Source organism: Microtus oregoni, unplaced genomic scaffold (genome assembly GCF_018167655.1).
Source record: "Microtus oregoni isolate MIOR12 unplaced genomic scaffold, Mior012 000012F_ref0000307, whole genome shotgun sequence".
Lineage (NCBI taxonomy): Eukaryota > Metazoa > Chordata > Mammalia > Rodentia > Cricetidae > Microtus > Microtus oregoni.
In genome coordinates this window covers 45,255,403-45,278,734 of record NW_024543071.1, presented here as the reverse complement: position 1 = coordinate 45,278,734, position 23,332 = coordinate 45,255,403, and the positions used below count along the sequence as shown (strand labels likewise).

Genomic DNA, 23,332 nt, shown 5'->3' with positions numbered 1-23,332 from the left:
GTTATACATAGGAAGTGATCACCTGTGTCCATCTGTTGTAGGGTATTTCCCACTTTCTCTTCTATCCTTTTCAGTGTGTTCGGGCTGATATTGAGGTCTTTAATCCATTTGGACTTGAGTTTTGTGCACGGTGATAGATATAGGTCTCTTTTCATTCTTCTACAGGATGACATCCAGTTGTGCCAGCACCATTTGTTGAAGATGCTTTCTATCTTCCATTGTGTACTTTTAGCTCCTTTATCAAAAATGAAGTGTTCATAGGTTTGTGGGATAAAATCCGGGTCTTCTATACGATTCCATTGGTCGACTTCTCTGTTTTTATGCCAGTACCACACTGTGTTCATTACTGTAGCTCTGTAATAGAGTTTGAAGTCAGGGATTGTAATGCCTCCAGCAGATCCTTTATTGTATAGGATTGTTTTGGCTATCCTGGGTTTTTTGTTTTTCCATATAAAGTTGATTATTGTCCTCTCCAGATCTGTGAAGAATTTTGATGGGATCTTGATGGGGATTGCATTGAATCTATAAATTGCCTTTGGTAGAATTGCCATTTTTACTATGTTGATCCTCCCAATCCAAGAGCAAGGGAAGTCCATCCATTTTTTGGTATCCTCTTCAATTTCTTTCTTCAATACCTTAAAGTTCTTGTCAAATAGATCTTTCACTTCCTTGGTTAGATTTACCCCTAGATATTTTATGCTGTTTGTGGCTATTGTGAATGGTGAAACTTCTCTGATTTCCCTCTCTGCTTCCATATCCTTTGTGTATAAGAGGGCGACTGATTTTTTGGAGCTGATCTTGTATCCTGCCACATTACTAAAGCTGTTTATCAGCTGTAAAAGTTCTTTGGTGGAGTTTTGGGGGTCGCTTATGTACACTATCATATCATCTGCATATAACTAAAGTTTCAATTCTTCTTTTTCCAATTCGAATCCCCTTGATTCCATTATGTTGTCTTATTCCTATTTCTAGAACTTCAAGCACTATATTGAAGAGGTATGGCGAGAGTGGGCAGCCTTGTCGTGTTCCTGAGTTAAGTGGGATGGCTTTGAGTTTCTCTCCGTTTAATTTGATGTTAGCTGTCGGCTTGCTGTATATAGCTTTTATTATATTTAGGTATGACCCTTGTCTCCCTAATCTCTCCAAGACTTTTAACATAAATGGATATTGAATTTTGTCAAATGCTTTTTCAGCATCCAATGAAATTTTCATATGGTTTTTTCTTTCAGTTTATTTATATGCTGGATTACATTGATAGATTTTCGTATGTTGAACCAGCCCTGCATCTCAGGAATGAAGCCTACTTGATCATAATGGATAATTCTTCGGATGTGTTCTTGGATTCGATTTGCCAGTATTTAGTTGAGGATTTTTGCTTCGATATTCATGAGTGAGATCGGCCTGTAGTTCTCTTTCCTGGTTGAGTCTTTGAGTGGTTTTAGTGTCAGAGTAATCGTGGCTTCAGAAAAGGAATTTGGTAATGACCCTTCTGTTTCTATATTGTGGAATACATTAAGGAGTATAGGCATTAGGTCTTCTTGAAGTTCTGGTAGAATTCTGCATGAAAACCATCTGGTCCTCGGCTTTTTTTGGTAGGGAGGTTTTTGATAACAGCTTCTAATTCTTCGTGACCAACAGGTCTGTTTAGATTGTTCACCTGGTCCTGGTTTAGTATTGGTAAATGGCATTTATCTAAAAACGTGTCCATTTCTTTTCCATTTTCCAGTTTTGTGGCATACAGGCTTTTGTAGTAAGATCTAATGACTCTCTGAATTTCCTCTGTGTCTGTGGTTATGTCCCCCTTTTCATTTCTGATCTTAATTATTTGCGTTTTCTCTCTCGGCCGTTTGATTAGTTTGGATAGGGGTTTATCAATCTTGTTGATTTTCTCCAGGAACCAGCTTTTTATTCATTGATTCTTTGGATTGTTTTCTGTGTTTCTATTTTGCTGATTTCAGCCCTCAGTTTGATTATTTCCAGTATTCTACTCCTCCTAGGTGAGTCTGCTTCTTTTTTTTCTAGAGCTTTCAAGTGGGCTGTTAAGTCTCCAACATGTGCTTTCTCTGTTTTCTTTAGGTGGGCACTTAGTGCTATGAACTTTCCTCTCAGGACTGCTTTCATAGTGTCCCAAAAGTTCGAGTATGTTGTTTCTTTATTTTCATTGAATTCAAGGAAGACTTTAATTTCTTTCTTTATTTCTTTCTTAATCCAGGTATGGTTCAGTAGTTGACTGTTCAGTTTCCATGAGTTTGTAGGCTTTCTGGGGGTAGCATTGTTGTTGAATTCTAACTTTAATCCATGGTGATCTGATAAGACGCAGGTGGTTACTAATATTTTTTTGTAACTGTGTAAGTTAGCTTTGTTACCGAGTATGTGGTCAATTTTCGAGAAGATTCCATGAGCTGCAGAGAAGAAGGTATATTCTTTCCTCTTTGGATGGAATAATCTATAGATGTCTGTTAAGTCCATTTGCTTCATTACCCCCATTAATTCTCTAATTTCTCTGTTAGGTTTCTGTTTGATTCACCTGTACATTGGTGAGAGAGGAGTGTTGAAGTCTCCTACTATTAGTTTGTGTGGTTTGATGGCTGCCTTAAGTTTTAGTAATGTTTCTTTTACGTACGTGGGTGCTTTTATATTAGGGGCATAGATATTCAGGATTGAGACTTCTTCCTGATGAATTGTTCCTGTTATGAGTATAAAATGTCCCTCTCCATCTCTTCTGATTGATTTAAGTTTGAAGTCAACTTTGTTAGAAATTAGTATGGCCACACCTACTTGTTTCTTAGGTTCATTTGCTTGATAAGCCTTTTCCCAGCCCTTTACTCTGAGTAGGTGCCTGTCTTTGTGGTTGAGGTGTGTTTCTTGTAGACAGCAGAATGTTGGATCCTGTTTTCGTATCCAATCTCTTAGCCTGTGCCTTTTTATAGGTGAGTTGAGCCCATTGATATTAAGTGATATTAATGACCAGTGGTTGTTAGCTCCGGTCACTTTTTTAGTAGTAGGGTTTGTGTGTTTTCCTTCTTTGATTTGCTTTGGTGAAAGGTCTCTAGATGACTGAGTTATTGTGGTCATTGTTGGACTCCTTGGTTAGTGATTTTCCTTCTATTATTTTCTGTAAGGCTGGATTTGTGGCTACGTATTGTTTAAATTTGTTTTTATCCTGGAAAATTTTGTTTTCTCCATTTATAGTGAACGAAAGTTTGGCTGGATAGAGTAGTCTGGGCTTTTATCCGTGGTCTCTTAGTTTTTGGAGTACATCTATCCAGGACCTTCTGGCTTTCATGGTTTTCATAGAGAAGTCAGGTGTAAGTCTGATAGGTTTACCTTTATAAGTAACTTGGCCTTTTTCCTTTGTGGCTCTTAATATTCTTTCTTTATTCTGTGTATTTTGTGTTTTGATTATTATATGGCGAGGGGATGTTTTCTTTTGATCCAGCCTATTTGGTGTTCTGTATGCTTCTTGAACCTTCATAGGTACCTCTGTCTTCAGGTTGGGAAAGTTTTCTTCTATAATTTTATTAAGTATATTTTCTGGACCGTTGAGCTGCACTTCTTCTCCTTCTTCTACTCCAATTATTCTTAGGTTTGGTCTTTTTATTGTGTCCCATATTTCCTGAATGTTTTGTGATGAGAGTTTGTTGGACTTGTTGTTTTCTTTGATCAGAGCGTTTATTTTCTCTATGTTATCCTCAGAATCTGTGATTCTTTCTTCTATCTCTTGTATTCTGCCGGTTATGCTTGATTCTGTAGTCTCTATTCATTTACCTAGATTTTCCATGTCCAGCCGGCCCTCTGTTTGTGTTTTCTTCTTTGCCTCCATTTCAGTTTTCAAGTCATGAACTGTTTCCATTATCTGCTTGATTGTTTTTCCTTATTTTCCTTGGGTATCATTCATTGATTGATGGAGGAAGGTCATTGGCTAATAAAGGCACTGCCCTGGCCCATTTTATTGGTTAGAGGATAGGTGGGAGGAGTAAACAGAACAAAATGCTGGGAGGAAGAGGAAGTGAGCTCAGAGACTCCACAGCTCTCTCGGGAGCAGACGCCTCAGAGAGAGACGCCATGCCCCGCTCCCGGGATGAAGCTCCGACCCAGGATGGACTAGGCTGGAATCTCCCCGGTAAGCGCACCTTGGGTGCTACATACAGATGATTAGAGGTGGGCTAAATTAATATGTGAGAATTAGCCTAGAAGAGAATGGGCCAGGCAGTGTTTGGAGGAATACAGTGTCCGTGTAATTATTTCGGGGCATAAGCTAGCCGAGCAGGCGGCCGGGGTGCTGGGGACGCAGCCCCGCCGCCCTTATTACTTCAATTGATTTACTCAATTCCTCGAACTTTCTGTTATACTTCTCATCCATTTCTCTAAGGGCGTTTTTTATATGCTGTTTAAGGGTGTCAATCACTTTCATGAAGTCAGTTTTTTCTACTTCTTCTTGATTAAGGTGTTCATGTCCTCCTGTTGTGAGGTCAGTGGCTTCTGGTGCTTTCGTGTTGTTTTTCAGATTGTTGGGAGAATTCCTGCATTGGTGTCTGCCCATCTCTTCCTCCCAATACTCCCCTTCGGATCTTCTTTTACAGGATCAGGTCTTCTTGCCCACTGATGTACCTTCCCCGTGATGTCACTCCCCAGAGATGTTTCTCAGCAATGATGTTTCACTTGGGGCCCAGATCGAAACTCCGCTGCTTGGTTAGCTCGCCAACAAAGGGCCCACCCTGCTCGCTGCGGGCAGGCTATGGGAACAAAGGAGCTACAGGCCACCCCTTTGTCCTCCCGGTTCGGGTTCAGTCCCAGCGCCCTAGCAGGCTGAGCAGGGAGGTGCTATGCCGCCAAAGAAGGGAGTGAGGGAGGGAGACAGGGGGTGGGGATATCTGGATGTAAGCTGTATGGGATAGGAAGAGAGAGGAGGTATGGGCAGTATAGCCCCTGTAGGATGGCCAGGAAGTGTGGGAGGGCTGAGGTATGTTCCCAGCTGCTGCAGCACTCACTCACCACAATGATGTTTCACTTGGTGCCCAGATCGAAACTCCGCGCTGCTTGGTTAGCTTGCGAACAAAGGGCCCACCCTGCTTGCTGCGGGCAGGCTATGGGAACAAAAGAGCTACCTGCCACCCCTTTGTCCTCCCAGTTAGGGTTCAGTCCCAGCGCCCCAGCAGGCTGAGCAGGGAGGTGCTATGCGGCCCAAGAAAGGAGGGAGGGAGGGAGACAGGGGGTGGGGGGATCTGGACGTAAGCTGTATGGGATAGGAAGAGTGCATAGAGTTTTTTTAAAATTTTTTTATTTATTTTTTTATTGAAAAAAAATTTCCACCTCCTCCCAGCCTCCCATTTCCCTCCCCCTCCTCCCACTCCTCTCCCCCTCCCTCTCTAGTCCAAAGAGCAGTCAGAGTTCCCTGCCCTGTGGAAAGTCCAAGGTTGTCCCCCCTCCATCCAGGTCTAGGAAGGTGAACATCCAAACTGGCTAGGCTCCCACAATGCCAGAACATGAAGTAGGATCAAAACCCAGTGCCATTTTCCTTGGCTTCTCATCAGCCCTCATTGTTCGCCATGTTCAGAGAGTCCGGTTTTATCCCATGCTTTTTCAGTCACAGTCCAGCTGGCCTTGGTGAGCTCCCAATAGATCAGCTCCACTGTCTCAGTGGGTGGGTGCACTTCTCATGGTCCTGACTTCCTTGCTCATGTTCTCCCTCCTTCTGCTCCTCATTGGGACATTGGGAGCTCAGTCCGGTGCTCCAGTGTGGGTCTCTGTCTCTATCTCCATCCATCGCCAGATGAAGGTTCTATGGTGATATGCAAGATAGTCATCAGTATGACTATAGGATAGGGTGAGACTTCCTTTGATAAGGTTAATTTTTTATTTGCAATGGTTCTTTATTGGACATGGCTCCGTCATTATGGAAGAAAGTTTGTGTATAATTATTTCAGCTCCAAGAATCCTTTTGATACAGACCATTCCAGACCCTGTGCAGGCTGCTATTGTTTTATGAGCTCACAAGTGTTACAGCCTCCTCTGTGTAGGAGGTGTTGTTTTCTTGATATCCTCTTCCCTCTCTGTCTCTTAAACTGTTTCTACTTCCATTTCTGCAGAACTCCCTAAATCTGAGGACAGGGATTTGATGAAAACATCCTGGTTATGAAAGAGTGTTTTCAGGTCACTCACCATCTACATAGTGTCTGACTGTGGATCTTTGTGTTTGACAAAAAATATTCAAATAAAACAAAAAGAAGCAAGAAATAAAAAGCAAAGCAAGATAAAACAAAAAAACCCCAAAACAAAAAAACAAAATTATTTTAGTGACTTTATTTGATGTTGCTCAACTACTCCTCGGCATGGAACTTGACTGAAAAATGTAGTGAGACTTCACTGTAGAGAAAAAAAACAAAATAAAACAAACAAAACAACAACAAATGATTTTCCTTTTGCAAGAAGATTTCAATTGTTGTTGGCTTCTTGGTTAGGGGTTGGTCCCTTTATTCCTTTCCTCTTTTCAGCATAGGGACCCTTTCTAGTTTGAGTCTCTGCAGAATGCCTTTGGGAGCATTTCATTGCTTTGTCACTTCAGCAAAATAATATTAGATTTTTCCCTTGGCTCATGACCTTATGATCTTAGGTAATTATCTACAGTCTAATTCTACAAGACAGAAATATCTTACTGTTAGAGGTGACAAATAACCTAGTAACTTTAGAAGACCTATCTATCTATCTATCTATCTATCTATCTATCTATCTATCTATCTATCATCATTTTTATTTACTTACTTATTTACTTGCTTATTTTTACCTCATATAATTCATTCCAACCACAGCCCTTCTTCCCCCCATTTCTCCCAGTACTCCACCCTGACCTCCACTTTCTCAAAGAGATATTGCTCCTACTTTGACTTTCAGAAAAGAACAGGCCTCCTATGGACATCAACCAAACACAACATATCATGGTGCCATAAGACTAGCCACAAATCCTCGAGGTTAGATGAGGCAGCATAGTAGGAGGAAAAGGGTCCTAAGAGCAGGCAAAAGAGTCAGAGACACTCCCACTCCTACTGTTTGGAGTAAAATGTTTCAAATCACAGAGATTGCTCCATTGCTTACATCATGAAACAAAATTCAGACCGTATCTGTAATTTGAGTAAAATTCTGAAGAAAACAATTTAGGTAATGCATAGGAATTGATTCTACTGCTTATAGAAAGTCCATCTCTACAAACATCTCACTAGAATAGAGGTGATTGATAACTATCTTCATCAAGATGATTCCACACATTCTAATTTTCAGAGTCCTACTTCTACACAATCAATGCTATAACTTCTATAATAGACACACACTGGAAATTTTAATTCCAACTCATGCCCTTGGCAATTTCAACAATCTTGACATTCTTGCTACAAAACATAAGCATCTCTTTCAGAAGAAACAGAAACTCTGAGGTAATTGATCCATAACTCATGCTTATAACTCAGACTTCTAAGATAACTCTTTCTTCTTCTTCACATTTGTCAGCAATATTAGGAGACACCTGCAAATTTCAACATAAACAAGTATGAGAATCATATACAAATAGCTCTTACTTTTCTTCTTGATGTACTTTAATCGTTAAAATGAAATAGCTTATTTCCTCCTTTGGATGATTTTGGCCATGATCATTATTAGAGCCTGATGGAAATAAAATTAGATAGAAGAGACATTGGTACCAAGTTTATGGGGGATATTTCTGTCTCATATATGACCACTGTGTTTGGAGAGGATTGCAGAGGATTTTGACCCTTTGGACAGGAAAAATTTTTGAGTGCTTGTGGCTTGAAGGCTGTTCTGTCAGAGCTTGGAGGGTTAGAGCTTGAAAGACCATATCAGGCTAGAACTTAGGTAGATGATTTCATAATCCTTCGTGTCCTTCACTGAAGTATCTCTAATATGTTAATATCCCCAATGGGAATTTGATTAAAGGAATATACCCTGCCTTCTCTAATTACTGGGGACTTAGCCTTTTTGTACAGGTTCACACAAGCTCTTTCTCTCAGGTATTTCTTTATGTTAATTGGAGATCACCACACCTCTTTCCATCAAGAACCACAAGTAGCCACAGAGAAACCCTGTCTCGAAAAAAACTAAAAAAAAAAAAAAAAAAAAAAGAACCACAAGTAACCATATTGGACTAGGATTCAGTTAGGAATTCTCCACTAGCCTTCCTCTCCTACATTAAATTCTTAGGAGCCTCCTCTGTCACCACAACATAATTAACTGGAGCCTTAACCTTTTGGTGTGGATTCAGGGTTCTCCTAGTTCTTTCATCCCTGTCTGCCCAGACTTATTCTTTGTCTTACTGAAGTTTACATGTAGAAACTTCTTCTTCCACCATAAATCTACTCTGAGGAAGGATGCATCTTAGTAGAGGTTCAAGTCTCTTTCTCACAGACCTTCTCAATCTCTCTCTCTCTCTCTCTCTCTCTCTTTTAGCTCAAGTACATTCCTTTCTGCTACCAATCAAATTACAAAAACCTTCTCTACCAGGGACTCTATAGCTATCTCACTTGTTTAAGATCCAGAATATAAGATAGCAACCAACACACACAAGACAAAACATCAATATCAAGAAACACTTCCAACATCAGAACTCCATATCGATAGACCACAGCAAGCATAAAACTAATGGCAAAAGTGAACAACAACAAAAAAAACTAAAGAAAACAAAACAAAAAACTAAAACACAAGTACCCAAGACATTATGCCTACATGACATTATTACTGTAGAACATGAGAAAGACAATATAATTGAAACACAAGGCAAGGACCTCAATATACCAATTATTAATATGATCAATGACCTTATATAACTATATCTCTTAATGAATTCCATAACAACACAAAGAAGCAATCAAAATAAATAATAAAAACAGTTCATAATATAAAAGTAGAAACGGAATCACTAAGAAAAACCTAACTGAAAAAAAAAACACCTGGAAATGAAATATTTAGGATATCAAACAAAAAGCCTCAGAGGTATACCTCACCAACAGATTACAAGAGATAGAAAAATAAATCTCAGGTGTTGAAGACAAGAGAATAAAGACATAGATCAATCAAAGAAAATGTTGAATTAAAAAGGATCCAGACCCAAAACTTCCAATAAACCTGGTATACCTTGAAAAGACCAAAATTATGAATGACAAGGATACAGAAAGGAGAATAAACCCAGTTAAAAGACACAGAAAATATTTTCAACAAAATTTAACAGAAAATCTCCAAGTCTAAAGAAAGAGTTTCTTATCAAAGTACAAGAAGAACATATAACACTAAATAGACAGGAGCAGAAAAGAAATTCCCCATGTTACATAATAATAAAAATAGCAATAATAATAATGATAAACAAAACTCTCAAACAAGGAAAAAAATAAGCACTGTAAAATAAAAAGACCAAGTGCATTATACATACCAGAGAATTAGAATGACTTCTGATTTCTCAAGGAGATTCTGAAAGCTAAAAGGGTGCCTGCATGTGTGTTCTATAAACTCTATGATGTTGTAAGAGGCCACTTGTTTGTTCCTGACTTCTCAGGCCCAAAATAATCATACAGAAACTGTATTAATTAAATCACCGCTTGGCCCATTAGTTCTAACTTCTTTTTGGTTAACTCTTATATCTTAATTTAACCCATTTATATTAATTCGTGTATTGCCACATGAGTGTGGCTTACTGGAAAGCTTCTGTCATGTCTATTCCCAGTGGTGGCTACATGGCATCTCCTGACTCCACCTTCTTTCTCCCAGCATTCAGTTTAGTTTTTCCTGCCTACCTTTATTCTACTCTGCTCTGTGCAGGCCAATTCAGATTCTTTATTAACCAATGGCATTCACAGCATACAGATGGGAATCCCACATCACTTTCCCTTTTCTGTTTACATGAAAAGAAAGGTTTTAATTTTAACATAGTAAAAGTGCACAAAACAAAACAGGTATCAATCATAAATTATATTTGCAATATTTGTATCTACTTTATCTTTTATCATAACTTAGAATAACTCTATTTATTCTTCAACTCTATCAAAGACTCCAGAAAAATATAATATCACCTTAGTAAAAAGGAAGTAAATTGCAAGCTGTAGGGCAAAAGGGACAACTGGGACAGGAAACCAATCAATCACTGAGCACCCTGACTGTAAATCCAGAGTCAGAGAAAGAAACACACCCTGGATTTGAGACCTCGGCCAGGGAGAAAAACATCTTTATTCCTGAACACAGGACTAAAGACATGTGCCCTGACACATGTCAAAGAAACACACTTTGTCCGTTGAATTAGAACCAGTGAAAGAAGTATTCCCTGGTTCTAATATTAGAGTCAAAAAGCTAAAAATGACCAGTCAAAGAAACACAGTTTGGTCATAAAGGCAAAGCCACTCTGTCCCTGCCCAACTGCCCAACTGAACCAATCAATTTCAGGACAAGAAACTGACCTATCACTGAGCACCCTGACTCTGAACCCAAAGCCAGTGAAAGAAACACACCCTGTATTTGAGGCCTGAGCTAGAAAAGAAACATCTTTATCCCTGAACTCAGAACTAAAGACATGTGCCCTGGCTCTGAAACTAGTGTCAAAGAATTTTTTGTCCCTAGAATTAGAGCAAGTGAAAGACATATTCCTTGGTCCTAAGATTAGAGTCAAAAAGCTAAGAAAGACCAGCGGAAAAAAACACAGTCAGAGCCATTTCTGTCTTTGACCAGCTAAACGGACCAATCCCTGAGCAGGGAAAAATTAAGAAATCCCCTTCCTCCCTGGGAAACCTCCACCCCTAAGAAGCCCTATATAAGTCCCTCTACCTTTTAGTTGAGAGCTGCCATTAAATGGCAGCCATTCTTTTGGACAACTTCTTCCCAAATAAATTGCCTCAAAAGAGTGTTGGGTGATTACCTTCATTTGCTGGCACAGAGAAGAAAAAGGTTCAGAAAAGAAAAACCTATCTGGGATGTCACTTAGGGTACTGAGCAGAAAAACGTTGTTGAGATGCTCTCTAGGAGGCTTCAGCAAGGCAGCAGAGCAGAACACAAGAACCTTGCTAGGATGTTCCTTAAGGGGACTGAACAAGGCCAATGTAGGAAAAGTAACAACTTTTCATCAGAGTTGGAGGAGACTGCTACATTTTTGAGGGAAGCTTCCCTTAGCAGATTGTTAACAGAAGAAACATTTTGAGCCAGATAAGAAGCAGATAGCTTCTATTGGGAGCTCACCAAGGCCAGCTGGACTGTGACTGAAAAAGCATGGGATAAAACCGGACTCTCTGAATATGGCGAACAATGAGGGCTGCTGAGAAGCCAAGGACAATGGCACGGGGTTTTGATCCTACTTCATGTTCTGGCTTTGTGGGAGCCTAGCCAGTTTGGATGTTCACCTTCCTAGACATGGACGGAGGGGGGAGGACCTTGGACTTTCCACAGGGCAGGGAACCCTGACTGCTCTGTGGACTGGAGAGGGAGGGGGAGAGGAGTGGGGGGAGGGGGAGAAGGGTGGGAGGAGGGAGAGGGAAATGGGAGGCTGGGAGGAGGCTGAAACTTTTTTTTCCTTTTCTCAATAAAAAAAATTCATAAAAAAAGAAGCAGATAGCTCTGCTAGGATGCTCTTGTAAGGGAGTAGAGCAGAACTCAGTTCTAGCAACTCTCCAGGAGAGTAGCAGGATCCCTATATCCTGTGGGGAGACCATCACCCCACTGCACCCCAGTGTCAGGTATCTTGGCTTCCCAATAGTCAGGACACCTTTTGTCCAGGGCTGAGCTGTCCCATTGCAGTTCTGGCATCCAAAGCCATCCTATTGCGGGTCTACCCCCCCCCCCCCAGAGCTGTCCTATTACAGCTCTAGCCCCCAGAGCTGTCTGTCTATTGTGGCCATACCCCTCAGAGTTGTCCTATTATGGCTCTATCCCCCACCCAGAGCTGTCCTATTGCAGCTCTAACCATCCCCCAAGCTGTCCTATTGCATTTCTACCCCTCCAGAGCTATCCTATTGTAGCTCTAAGTATATCCTGGCTTCCCGATAAGTCAGGATAGTCCATTACCACTACTGTGCAACATTCCCCTACATAAGCAACTTCCAAAACTCCAAAATTAATAGAGACGTCTCACTGCCTGGACAGTCACCCAAAGATCTTCTGTATTGTTGGGGCATTCAATCTTCAGCTCACAGGCCCATAGTATTCAGCAGACTTTCCCATAAAGGAGGAAATTTCAAAGGCAGTTCCACCTACATTGGCAGTTTGTCAGTAACTGTCTTCTGTGTCCTGCAGAATGTCTGTCAGACTCTTTCATGATGCAGGAACCCCGAAGGATCATCTCACCTTTAGGCAGTCATTTTTCTGTGGATCCTGCATGTCTAGTTTATACAGCAGACCTTCAAGAAGTCCAGGCAAGAGCAGTTTTTTTGCCCAAATGGCTAACAAACTCCACAAGGAGCCTCTTCAATGCCCATCATCCTCTTGAAATAGATTTGTGCTGCCATGAGCAGATGTGTCTCATTGCCATGAAAAGTCTTAAATTCTTAAAATATTTTAAATGTCATATTCTGAAGGTCTCTGAAATATTTGAAGAATACCTAACTGAACTATATCTCCATTTAACTAGAAAACTTAACTAGTATGAATACAAGCTTGACTATTATAGGTGACTATCTATTAATCTATATTTCTTAATTATACACTACAGTTTTAAATGGGCTAGACAAACACAATACCTTAATCAAGAGTAGAAATTTACATATAACAAAATTGACCTTAAATTTGTATCAATAGACCAAGATCTATATACCATTGCAAATCTCTATAGCATATCCCTTTTGTAATGTAAACAAAAATTTATAAACAATCATTTAGGGAATTGGGACGTAGTTCTCTCCAAATTGCTTCCTACTTTTTGTTGGGCAAGGTATTTTCTTTTTGAAGGTTTTCACAGCACCCTTTTGGGGTCTTGGCCCATTAAATCACTCTAGTCTGGAAGCAATCCACAGGTTCTCATTTTCTTTGGAAACAAAAGAAGAACCTGTTTTCCAAAGCAACATATCCTTAGACTCAAATTTTGAAGTCAAGAAACCTTTAAAACACATATGTTGGTTTATCTTAGCAGTCCCCAGAATCAAATGTCTCTCTGTAGTCAAAAAATTCAAAGAAAATACAATAATACACATAATCCAGGCTCTCTGTGTATATTCCATTTTTATGTGGCTTATTTTTTTTATTCCTATTACTTTTTCTACAAGTTTACTCTTTCTCTTTAAAGACTTTGTTTTATTTTTAAAAACAATTTACTTATTTTTATAACTCTCTATACTTTTTTTTCTTCTCTCTCCCAGGCCTACATACATTTATCCAACACTGTGACCCATTTAGAGGTCTTTTTATCTGTATCTGTATTTATTGTGTATCTATAATTATTTTCTAACCAGAAGCATTTTTTTAAGCAGGCATGTCTAGGGCCTGTTGACTCCATCCAGTCCAACATGGTAGAAGCATATTTATTGCCTCCAAACCTGCCTGGTGGGAGTCATCCTCACCACCTCAACTCTGGAAAGCACCATGCAGCATATAAACCCTTTTTAACCTGAGTAAAATCTCAGTCTGCCATGCAGCACACTGTGTGGCCTGGATATATCTCTCTGTATGGTGGCAGGAATCTGCCATGCTCTCCTGCTTGTTCATGCCTAGTAGACTGATTCTGCCGTCTTCCTAGGCTGGGAACTGTGTCTCAGCTACTTTCCTCCTGACCCCTAGTGGACACATAAGCACCCGGGCCCACAAACACCATTCAAGTGCTCGGAATCCTGAACGAGCCAGAGTGGTTTGTGCTGCCATTTTGAAACTGCACTTATTTTTCCTACCACTGAATTAGAAATACCTCTCTTAAAGGAACTGTCAGCAAACAGAGCAAAAAGCTGTGATAACTCAGGTTTTTTTTTTTTTTTTTTTTTTTGTGACAAGGATTATTTTCCAAGCTTTCTCAGGTTACATGGATATAGTCAGGCACATTGGCATGCCAATTTGTTATCAGAGGCTGCTTGTTTGGTCCTGGCTGCTCAGCCCCCAAAGCTCTAGCTTCTAATTGGCTAACTCTTAAATATTAATTTAACCTATTTCTATTAATCTCTGTATTGCCATGTAGCTATGGCTTATTGGCAAGGTTCTGACTTGTCTATTCCTGGTGGTGGCTACATGACATCTCCTGCCTCTGCCTTCTTTCTCCCAGCATTCAGTTTAGTTCCCCCCTACCTCTATTCTCCCCTGCACAGGCCAATGCAGATTCTTTATTAACTAACAGCATTCAAAGAATACAGATTGTGATCTCACATCATCAAGAGACTGAAGATGCCAGCCCAGACTGCCAAAGCCAGCAAAATTCTCAATTGTAGTCAGCAGAGAAAGAAAAACATTCCATAATAAAAGCAAATTTAAACAATTTATACTAACCAGTTTTATAGAAGGTACTAGAAAAGAACTTCTGTCTGAAAAGTTTAACAACATATAAGAACACACAAGGAATAAATGATCCAAGTATAGTACATCAAAGAGGGTTGAGGACATATACCATAATAATTAAATGATCAGAATTAATAAACAATGGTCATTGATAACTCTCAATATTAATGGTCTCAATTCACTAATAAAATGATAGAAATTAACAGATAGGATTCAAAAACATTATTAATCTTTCTGTTACATCCAAGAAAGACAACTTTCCATTAAGGATAGCTCTGTTCCAACCAAGCTGTAGTCTAAAAACTGCAATTTATATCAAACTGGCAGTAACAGTCTTCAAAGAAGAATAAAAAAACTTAAACTTTCAGTTTCTGCAGTAAATTTATTATTTGATACAACCAGTTGGTGATTCTATTTGCTCCAGCCTCTTTAGTATTAATAATAATTCAAAAATGAAATATATGCAAAAGATACATGAAACTCAAATTTCACTGTAGCTTCATGTATTAGGACTTCAAAAAGAAAATATCTAGGTCATTCATCAGCTTCTGGAAGTATATAGAAAATATGGAGAGTGAAAATCATGGAACACTATTCATGCCTAAGCATGTAAACTGTCATTTGCAGCAACATGGATGGAATTAGAGGTCATTAGGTTAGGTGCAATAAGCAAGACTGACAATTCCTGGCTGATTTCAATCTTATGTGTGCACCTTTGAAGAAGTTGGGAATTAAATAGTGGTGACCAGAGGTTACAGAACATAGTGTTAAGAGGCATGAGAAAAGGCTGTGTAGTAGTTATTAATTGTGACCAGAGGTTTTGATGGGCTATTACACAGCATGATGACTATAGATAATATAGAGGGACAATGTGTTTCAGAGAAGAGAAACAATTTAATATTCATCATATTCAACGAATCTTTGGGGAGAGATGTTTTTAAACTTATTTAAATATAATATAATCTATATTCATGGTGATATATCTAATGGTGTAATGTACTATGGTATATATTCTAATGTTTTTACTTATTAAACAAAATAGACATTTTATTTTTTAAAGAGATAATAGTCATCTTGATCCCCAAGGCAAGTTAATTGCCTTTTCATTAGGATGGGCGGATGCATGGTTTACATACTCCAAGGAGGGAAATCTCTAGAGATTTCTAATTCATTGTCATTATTCCAGTTTCCCATGTATTACCAAAGTGATTTAGTATCATGTGTTTTATGAGGAGTGCACTGTATACCATACTCCACTGGGCATCCTTAATTGTCTGAATGGTAATCATTTTGAGTACATAACAGCCTTTTTCTGACCTGATGATTTGCTGCCAGGGTTCAACCATCATGAGAAATGAGATCAAGAAAAAATATGTATTTTTATGATAGCCTCTTCATATGATGTTCTGTATCCCTCTTTTATTTGTTATTTGCAGACATATTTTCTGGATTATGAAGGAGAAGCAATGTGCCCTTTGCAACTAAAATGGTGAGTGAGTTTCCAAAGGATGCAGAAGGAATACAAGACACATTCAAAATCTGACTTGCATTGTTATTCTTTCCACCATTCTATTTTTTTTTATTTTGGGGATATGGTTTCTCTATAGCTTTGGAGTCTTGCCTGGTTCTAGTTCCTGTAGACCAGGCTGACTTTAAATTCACAGAGTTCGGCCTGCCTCTCTCTCCTGAATGCTAGGATTAAAGGAGTGCACTACCACCCAGTTCTTCCCACCATTCATTCCTGTATTACAGAAGTTAGAATATTTAGACCCCTTCAGAGAAAGACTGTCTGACAGTATTTACTAAATAGAATATAGCTGTATTCATTACTTTAAAATGAGCTTTGAATTGAATATTCTTTTTCTTCTAGTCAAGTGGCATACCACTTACATGTTCTACAAATACTGAAGTGAAAAGGAAAATTTATGAAACAGTTGTGGGGAGCCCATCTCTACTATGGGTTGTTTAAAATAGAAAGAAATTATTTCAAAACAGGTATTAGCAAACTGAGGTGAGACTGGAGTGTATATGTCATAATGTCTATCATAAATTCTTTGAAAATTCATTTTACAAGTCATGCATCCTTTATAAAATGAATAGTAGTAAGAGATATTATATTTTTCTTGATGAGATAATGACTATTTTGTGCACTATATGGTTGCCTTTCATTGAAGGTTTGAAACACACACAAAGTCCTAACTCAGACTAATTAATCATCTAGAATATTTTTATACTGCCTCTATAATTCTAAAACTTCTTGCAGTTCCTCAAACTGTTACTTCCTTTACTGATAAAAGAATAATTATGCTACCCACCTCACTTTCCCGAAATCTAATATGGAAGACTCACAACATAATATCTTTAAGGATCAGGCTGATGAACTGAAATTTCCATAGGCTTACAATAAGGAAGCCAAAGTAGTTATAGAATATATCCACACCAAATGCTGTGATTCAAGTAAGGAAATATTAAATATAGTTACTACACTAGAAATGTTTAAATAAATATTTTATAAGATGGAATGTGCAAACAGAACTGATATGAGAGCTGAATACAGCCAATAATGTGGGACTTTCTCAATCCTCACTGTATGATAACAGATTGTGATAGGAAAGTAACTAAGGAAAATTGAGTATTAAGAGTAAGTGACTCTTTTTCCAAGATGAAACTAAAAATTTCATGCTACAATAACTGTGGATGTACATCACTTTGAGTTGCCTCTGCTGGTTGAACTTGCCCTCATTACCCACCACTTTTCCCACCATTTGATCATTACTTGAGATGTGATATGATTTAATAGTTATACTCATCTTCAACCTCTGCTTATAATTGTATAAATGCGTAGATGGAGAAGTAATAATAACCATGATCTAGTGCAGAAACAGGATGCAAATCAAATAGAGGTAATAAATTAATTGCTGGTTATTGTCATTTAAAGAGAGCCAGCTTCATTCTTCAGGATTCTAGCTGCTTTGTTTTACTTTCATGGAAAGCTAAAAGTATTTTGAACAACATGTGAAACTATTTAACAATTCAGTTAATTTGAATTGAAGTTTAAATTTAATTTAACTTATATTTAACTTTAGGCCTACTTAGGAATTATTCATCCTGAGTTATAGGTTCATGTCTCTACTGAGACAAGATTACAACTAAATATATCAGAATACATGATTTATTCACTTTCTTGTGCTTCTTAATTTATAGAAATTGTGACAAGTAACATTGGTGAGAGGTTATTGTGAGAACACAATTAAAATATCTACAGCGATTTTGAGAGGTAGGCTTATGGAAGTGTCAGCTTTTACAGTAATTAGTAGAAATGAGCTCTCAGATACATTTATCCACACTAATTATTTTCAACAAATTTAATTGTCTATACATTTGCTTACAAATTAATAAATTGCTAAAATTATATAGATGATTCTGATTTGATACTGTAAAATCCTGTATGCAATTGTTACATTCAATTTAGGTTTCAATTTTGTACATAATTTTGGAAAATATTGAGATAAATATCATAGCTATAATGGCTGAGTACATCTTGTCTTCATACCTTCTGTTTCTTTATTGTGTTGCCCCCTCTTTTTATTTTCATTGCTGAGGAGATTGAACAACATGATGGAGAACAGGACTGAGGTGACTCACTTCCTCCTGCTGGGACTCACTGACGATCCAAACCTACAGCTTCCCCTCTTTATCGCCTTCCTATTTATCTACACTATCACCCTGGTGGGGAACCTAGGGATGATCCTGTTGATTCTCATGGACTCTCGGCTCCACACTCCCATGTACGTTTTTCTAGGTAACCTTTCTCTGGCTGACTTTTGTTACTCTTCAGCAGTCACTCCAAAAGTCATGGCTGGTTTTCTTATAGGAGACAAGGCCATTTCCTACAATGACTGTGCTACTCAGATGTTCTTTTTTGCAGCCTTTATTACTGTGGAAAATTACCTTTTGGCATCAATGGCCTATGACCGTTATGCAGCGGTGTGTAAGCCCCTACACTATGCTACCACCATGACTACAAGTGTCTGCACATGGTTGATCATTGGTTCTTATGTCATTGGTTTCCTGAATGCCTCCATCCACATTGGAGACACATTCTGGCTCTCTTTCTGTGGGTCTAATGTGGTCCATCATTTTTTCTGTGATATTCCAGCAGTCATGGTTCTCTCTTGTTCTGACAGACAGGTCAGTGAGCTGGTTCTTGTCTCTATAGTGAGCTTCCACATATTTTTTGCCTTCATAGTTATTTGGATATCCTACACATTCATTTTTGTCACCATCCTGAAGATGCATTCTGCTGCAGGATATCACAAGGCTGTATCCACCTGTGCCTCCCACTTCACTGCAGTCTCCATTTTCTATGGAACTAGTATTTTTATGTATGTACAGCCCAGTTCCAGTCACTCCATGGACACTGACAAAATTGCCTCTGTGTTCTACACCATGGTCATTCCCATGCTGAATCCTCTGGTCTACAGCCTGAGGAACAAAGAGGTAAAGAGTGCATTCAAAAAGATTGTTCTGGAGACAAAATCTTTGTGACTTTGATTTCTCATTTCAGAGATTCATAATACTTGGAATCATTCTTTTTAAATATTATCTATTTATTGAGTTATATTTAAAAATCCACCTTTGCTGCATGTTCCAGGAATCATTGTTTTATTAAAAACAAACCAATAAAATAAAATAGGAAAAGTTATGCCTTGAAACACATACCTGAATGAGAATGTCTAAAACATCTCAAGGTTTGTTTACGTAAGCCTTCAGCCAGGATGTTAATGAATTCACTACATTTTCAGGCATCTTGCTGTAACATGTTACTATAAAAGCACATCAGTGCATAAATAAGCATTTGAACAGAAAAAAATGCATGTGGGTATCCTATGATGAAAGACACAAAATGATGTGTGTTATTTTGCTGATTTAAATGGAACATGGAGTCTCTGAGAGTTGATATTATTTGTTAATTTCACTAGGTTCAGATTTACCCAGATAAACAAATATTCGCCGACTCCTGTCAGAGAAAGGTTTTCTAGAGTATCTTGCACTTGCAGCAGTAGACTTTTGTTGTAATAAGACCATCAGGCTGCTTCCCGCCACCCAGCTAGCTTTATCCGAAATAATTACATGGAAACTGTATTCTTTTAAACACTGCCTGGCCCATTAGTTCCAGCTTCTTATTGGCTAGCTCTTACATATTGTGCTAATCCATTTCTAATAATCTGTGTAGCCCATGAGGTGGCTTACCAGAGAAGATCTTAACCTGTGTCTGTCTGAAGTGGGAGAATCATGGTGACTCTCTCACTTGGCTTCTTTCTCCCAGCATTCTGTTTTGTTTACTTTGCCTATCTAAATTCTACCCTATCAGAGGGCCAAGCAGTTTTCTTTATTACTTAACCAATGAAAGCAACAGATAAGATACAACACCCACCTCCATCAGACTTTTAAAGATTTGCCCTCATCTGTGTTTGTGGCCAGCATCTTATCCATTGCTGGATCTACTGAATAGGACAGAAGTCAGACAAAAGGCTAGTTCTTCCTCTCACTGTCTTTGTAGCTAGTTCTCTCTTCTCCCCTCCAATTTATTTCCTTTTCTATTTCTTCATTGCCTATCAATTTTTCCTTCTCCCATGCTCTCTGTCCCTTTAACTGGAACATATATCTTCTTTTACTCTTTGATATGAGGATTTCTGTCTGAACTTCAAGAGTTAAGTTTGCCAGCTCACTCTCCCCCTTCTTCGCATGCTGAATTCAGACTGAATTAACTACTTACTTTCTTTATTCCATAGACTCCATTCAATGCATTAGGGTTTTGACACACTCCACTATCACATGAAACCATACTCATAATAAATGTCCTACTTCATAAATATGTTTGTGAGTATACATGTAATTGTGTGTGTTTTTGTTTCACTGGATAGCTCAAAAAATCCAGAAATATTTATTGCTGATAGTTTAATTTGATATGATGATGTGAATGTTGCATATTGTTTATTTATTTCACTGCTATTCTACAAGTTCAGCTTCAGAAGTTGCATTGTTAAGTAATATTGTCCGTTTTTCTTTGTGTAATTTAGTGAAAGATGAACTATTCTGACATCTCCTATGGATTAGTATTCCTGCTTGATCATGACCTTTCATACAGCCAATAGGTTCAAGTTCGAATTTTCAGAAGGATAACTTGTCAGATTACACACAAAAATAATAAAGTTTTGAAAAATAACATTTTCATCTATTCCATATATTCTAGACTTTCTAAAAACATATTTTTAAATTTATTCTTTGAGAAATTTACAGCACACACCCAAGTCCCACTCATTTCCCAGTCCCTCTATATCTATGCTTCAGCCCCATGGCATCCACAACAAAAGAAATTTTAAAAGCTATTAATTAAAAACAAAACAAACAAACAACAAAAGACACTTGTTCCTCCAGCCCTCCCACCTCTCCAACACCTCTTCATTCGTGTTAGTGTCATGGGAAGCTGCAGTGTGTCACACAGTACATCCTTTATGACTTTACTTGCAAATGTTTGTTGTAATGAGTTGTTTGTTTGGTTCAATGCCTCTGACTTCTGCTACACAATCTACTCTGGACCCTTACAGAAACTCTTCCCAGATATTCTGCCCTTGCCACAATCATGGAGATCCTGCAGCCATGGTTCTGCAGAATCTGTCCCTTCACACACTCAAGATGGTCATGGAAAGGATAGTTGTTGAGGTGGGACAAATCAATGCCCTTTATGTGGGTCTGGGTAGTAGCTGATTTAGTCAGTCTGGGCCAGTGGAGTTACCCCCTTAAGTGAGAATCAGAACCAATGCTATCAGGGCTAGCTCTTCCTTTCCTGTAGTGAGTGGTGGAGTCTTTTTTTTTTCTGAGTGTGGAGCCAGTTTTCTCATGAGGAATGAGGACAAGCATAGGGTAGTGATGTCTCAGCATGGACCTCAGATTTCTACATGCATTGTTTCCTATGGTCCTCTGTAGTATCTTGGAATATGAAGATCAGCACAGACTCCAGTTTTAGTAGGACCATGGGCCCAGACATGGCCCTTGGCAACAGCTCTGGCATGGATGTCATAATGGCCTCAGAGGCAATACAGACCAGCCAGGTCAGTAATGCCCTGGTAGCAGCATGGCCCTAGGACACTAGCATGGTCTCTGGGACTATTCAAGACTTTATCACCATCTAAGGTTTTGTTTAAAAGAATTATTAGATCAGGTGTTATCCCAACAGCTGGTCATAGACTGGAAATGTCTCCTAACAATCTTTGAAAGTCATTAAGAGTCTACAACAAATAAACTGTTTCATTTTCTTAGAGACAATATGCTGGGCCATTTAATTTCTTTTTATTTGTGCAGGTATACCAATGATGGACATCACTTCTAATAAATGTGTGATTACTGAATAAGCCTTTTCTTAGCTCAAAGCATTTGCCCATTGAAAACCTGAATAAGTGACAATGATGTGGTGTACATATTTTAATTTTCCAAATTTTGTGAAGTGGAACACATCCATTTGCTAGATTTCATTTTTTTGAGTATCTTTTTGGTTACTCACTGCAGGTAGTGGTGTTTGGTTACAGAAAGATAAAGTAGGAAATGTATTGATAATCTCCTTAGCTTGTAGCCATGTAATTTCTATTTAAACCTCTTTAAACCTCTGATATTGACATGCTACTTCTTATGAAGTTCTTTGGACTTCAACACACTTTCTATCAATAATCAATCAATTTCAGCATTACCTTGTTCTAGATGACCTGGCAGACCCATAGGGGATTAAATGTGTGTTATGTATATTGGAAAAGCCAATTTCTGATTATATCTTGAACATGTATAAATAATGAAGTCAGTTCTGTATCATGTGGTATAAATTCAGCAGTTTCAATATGCAAGACAACTCTTTCTTCATATTGTGAATCAGTAACTATAGTAAGAGGTTCTTGAAAATCCCTTAGTACCATGAAAATAGCTAAAAAGAAATCCCACACTCATAATTGAGTATAATAAAGGGTTATTTATTTAGCTGTAGACTCACAGATTACAGTCCTCTGTACAAATTGGAAGCAGGAACTAAATCCAGCAGCTGGAAGAGAGAGAGAGCTCATGCTTTACATTAGCATTTATAGTACAAGATGCCACACCCAAGTGGGCAGGTAACTTAAAGGCTACTAGCTGTAGAATTTCCTACAGCAATCTATAACTAAAATTATCTAGTTTTCAACTCCATAAACGGCTTGAGAATGAAAATAATATTATCTGAATAAGCAGAAAGTACACACAAAAGACTTCAAAAAATGCAAAGAATGACAGAAAGAACTGACTGCCTGGAGAGTCAGTCAAGATTTTCCCACAAGTTTTGGGCATCCAACTTTGTCTTAAAGCCCTAGAATATCTGACAGACTATATTTAGAAAAAGGAAAATGTGAAAGACTGTCCTACCCTGTCTTGGCAAATTTTGACAGTTGCTTTTCTTTGTATTCTGTTTCTATGAATTAAACAGCATACTTCCTGTCAGCAATTGAGACAAGGACAGTTTCTTACCCAATAGAACAGTCTGGAAATGTTAGGGTAAAGAAATAAGCATGGAGTGATTGAGGGGAGGATGGGTAAGAAATGTGAGTAATAAAGTTTTTGATAAGAGAAGTTTAGGGGAATAGAATCTGAGATGGTGGAAATGATTAGATTCCTTTGAAAGTTAGGAGTTAAAACAAAGGGTGGTGGGAATATATTGTAAAAGAGGGAATCTCAGAGCTAATTTAGAAATTAGCAAAGAGGCTATGACAATAGCATATAGACAGGGAGAACATCTGCAGATGGTGTTGTCTAGAATTTTGGAGAGATAAGTGATAGGATCAATGGGTGGACATAGAAAATGTTC

General features: G+C 38.4%; 1 protein-coding gene across 1 annotated transcript; it reads left to right on the top strand.

Annotated features, from left to right (window-relative positions):
* Positions 1 to 18,063: 18,063 nt before the first annotated feature.
* On the top strand, positions 18,064 to 18,996 carry LOC121454256 (olfactory receptor 5B3-like). Its single transcript, XM_041661510.1, has one exon. It carries the CDS (start codon positions 18,064 to 18,066, stop codon positions 18,994 to 18,996), a length of 933 nt encoding a protein of 310 aa, XP_041517444.1.
* The last annotated feature ends 4,336 nt before the right edge of the window (positions 18,997 to 23,332 follow it).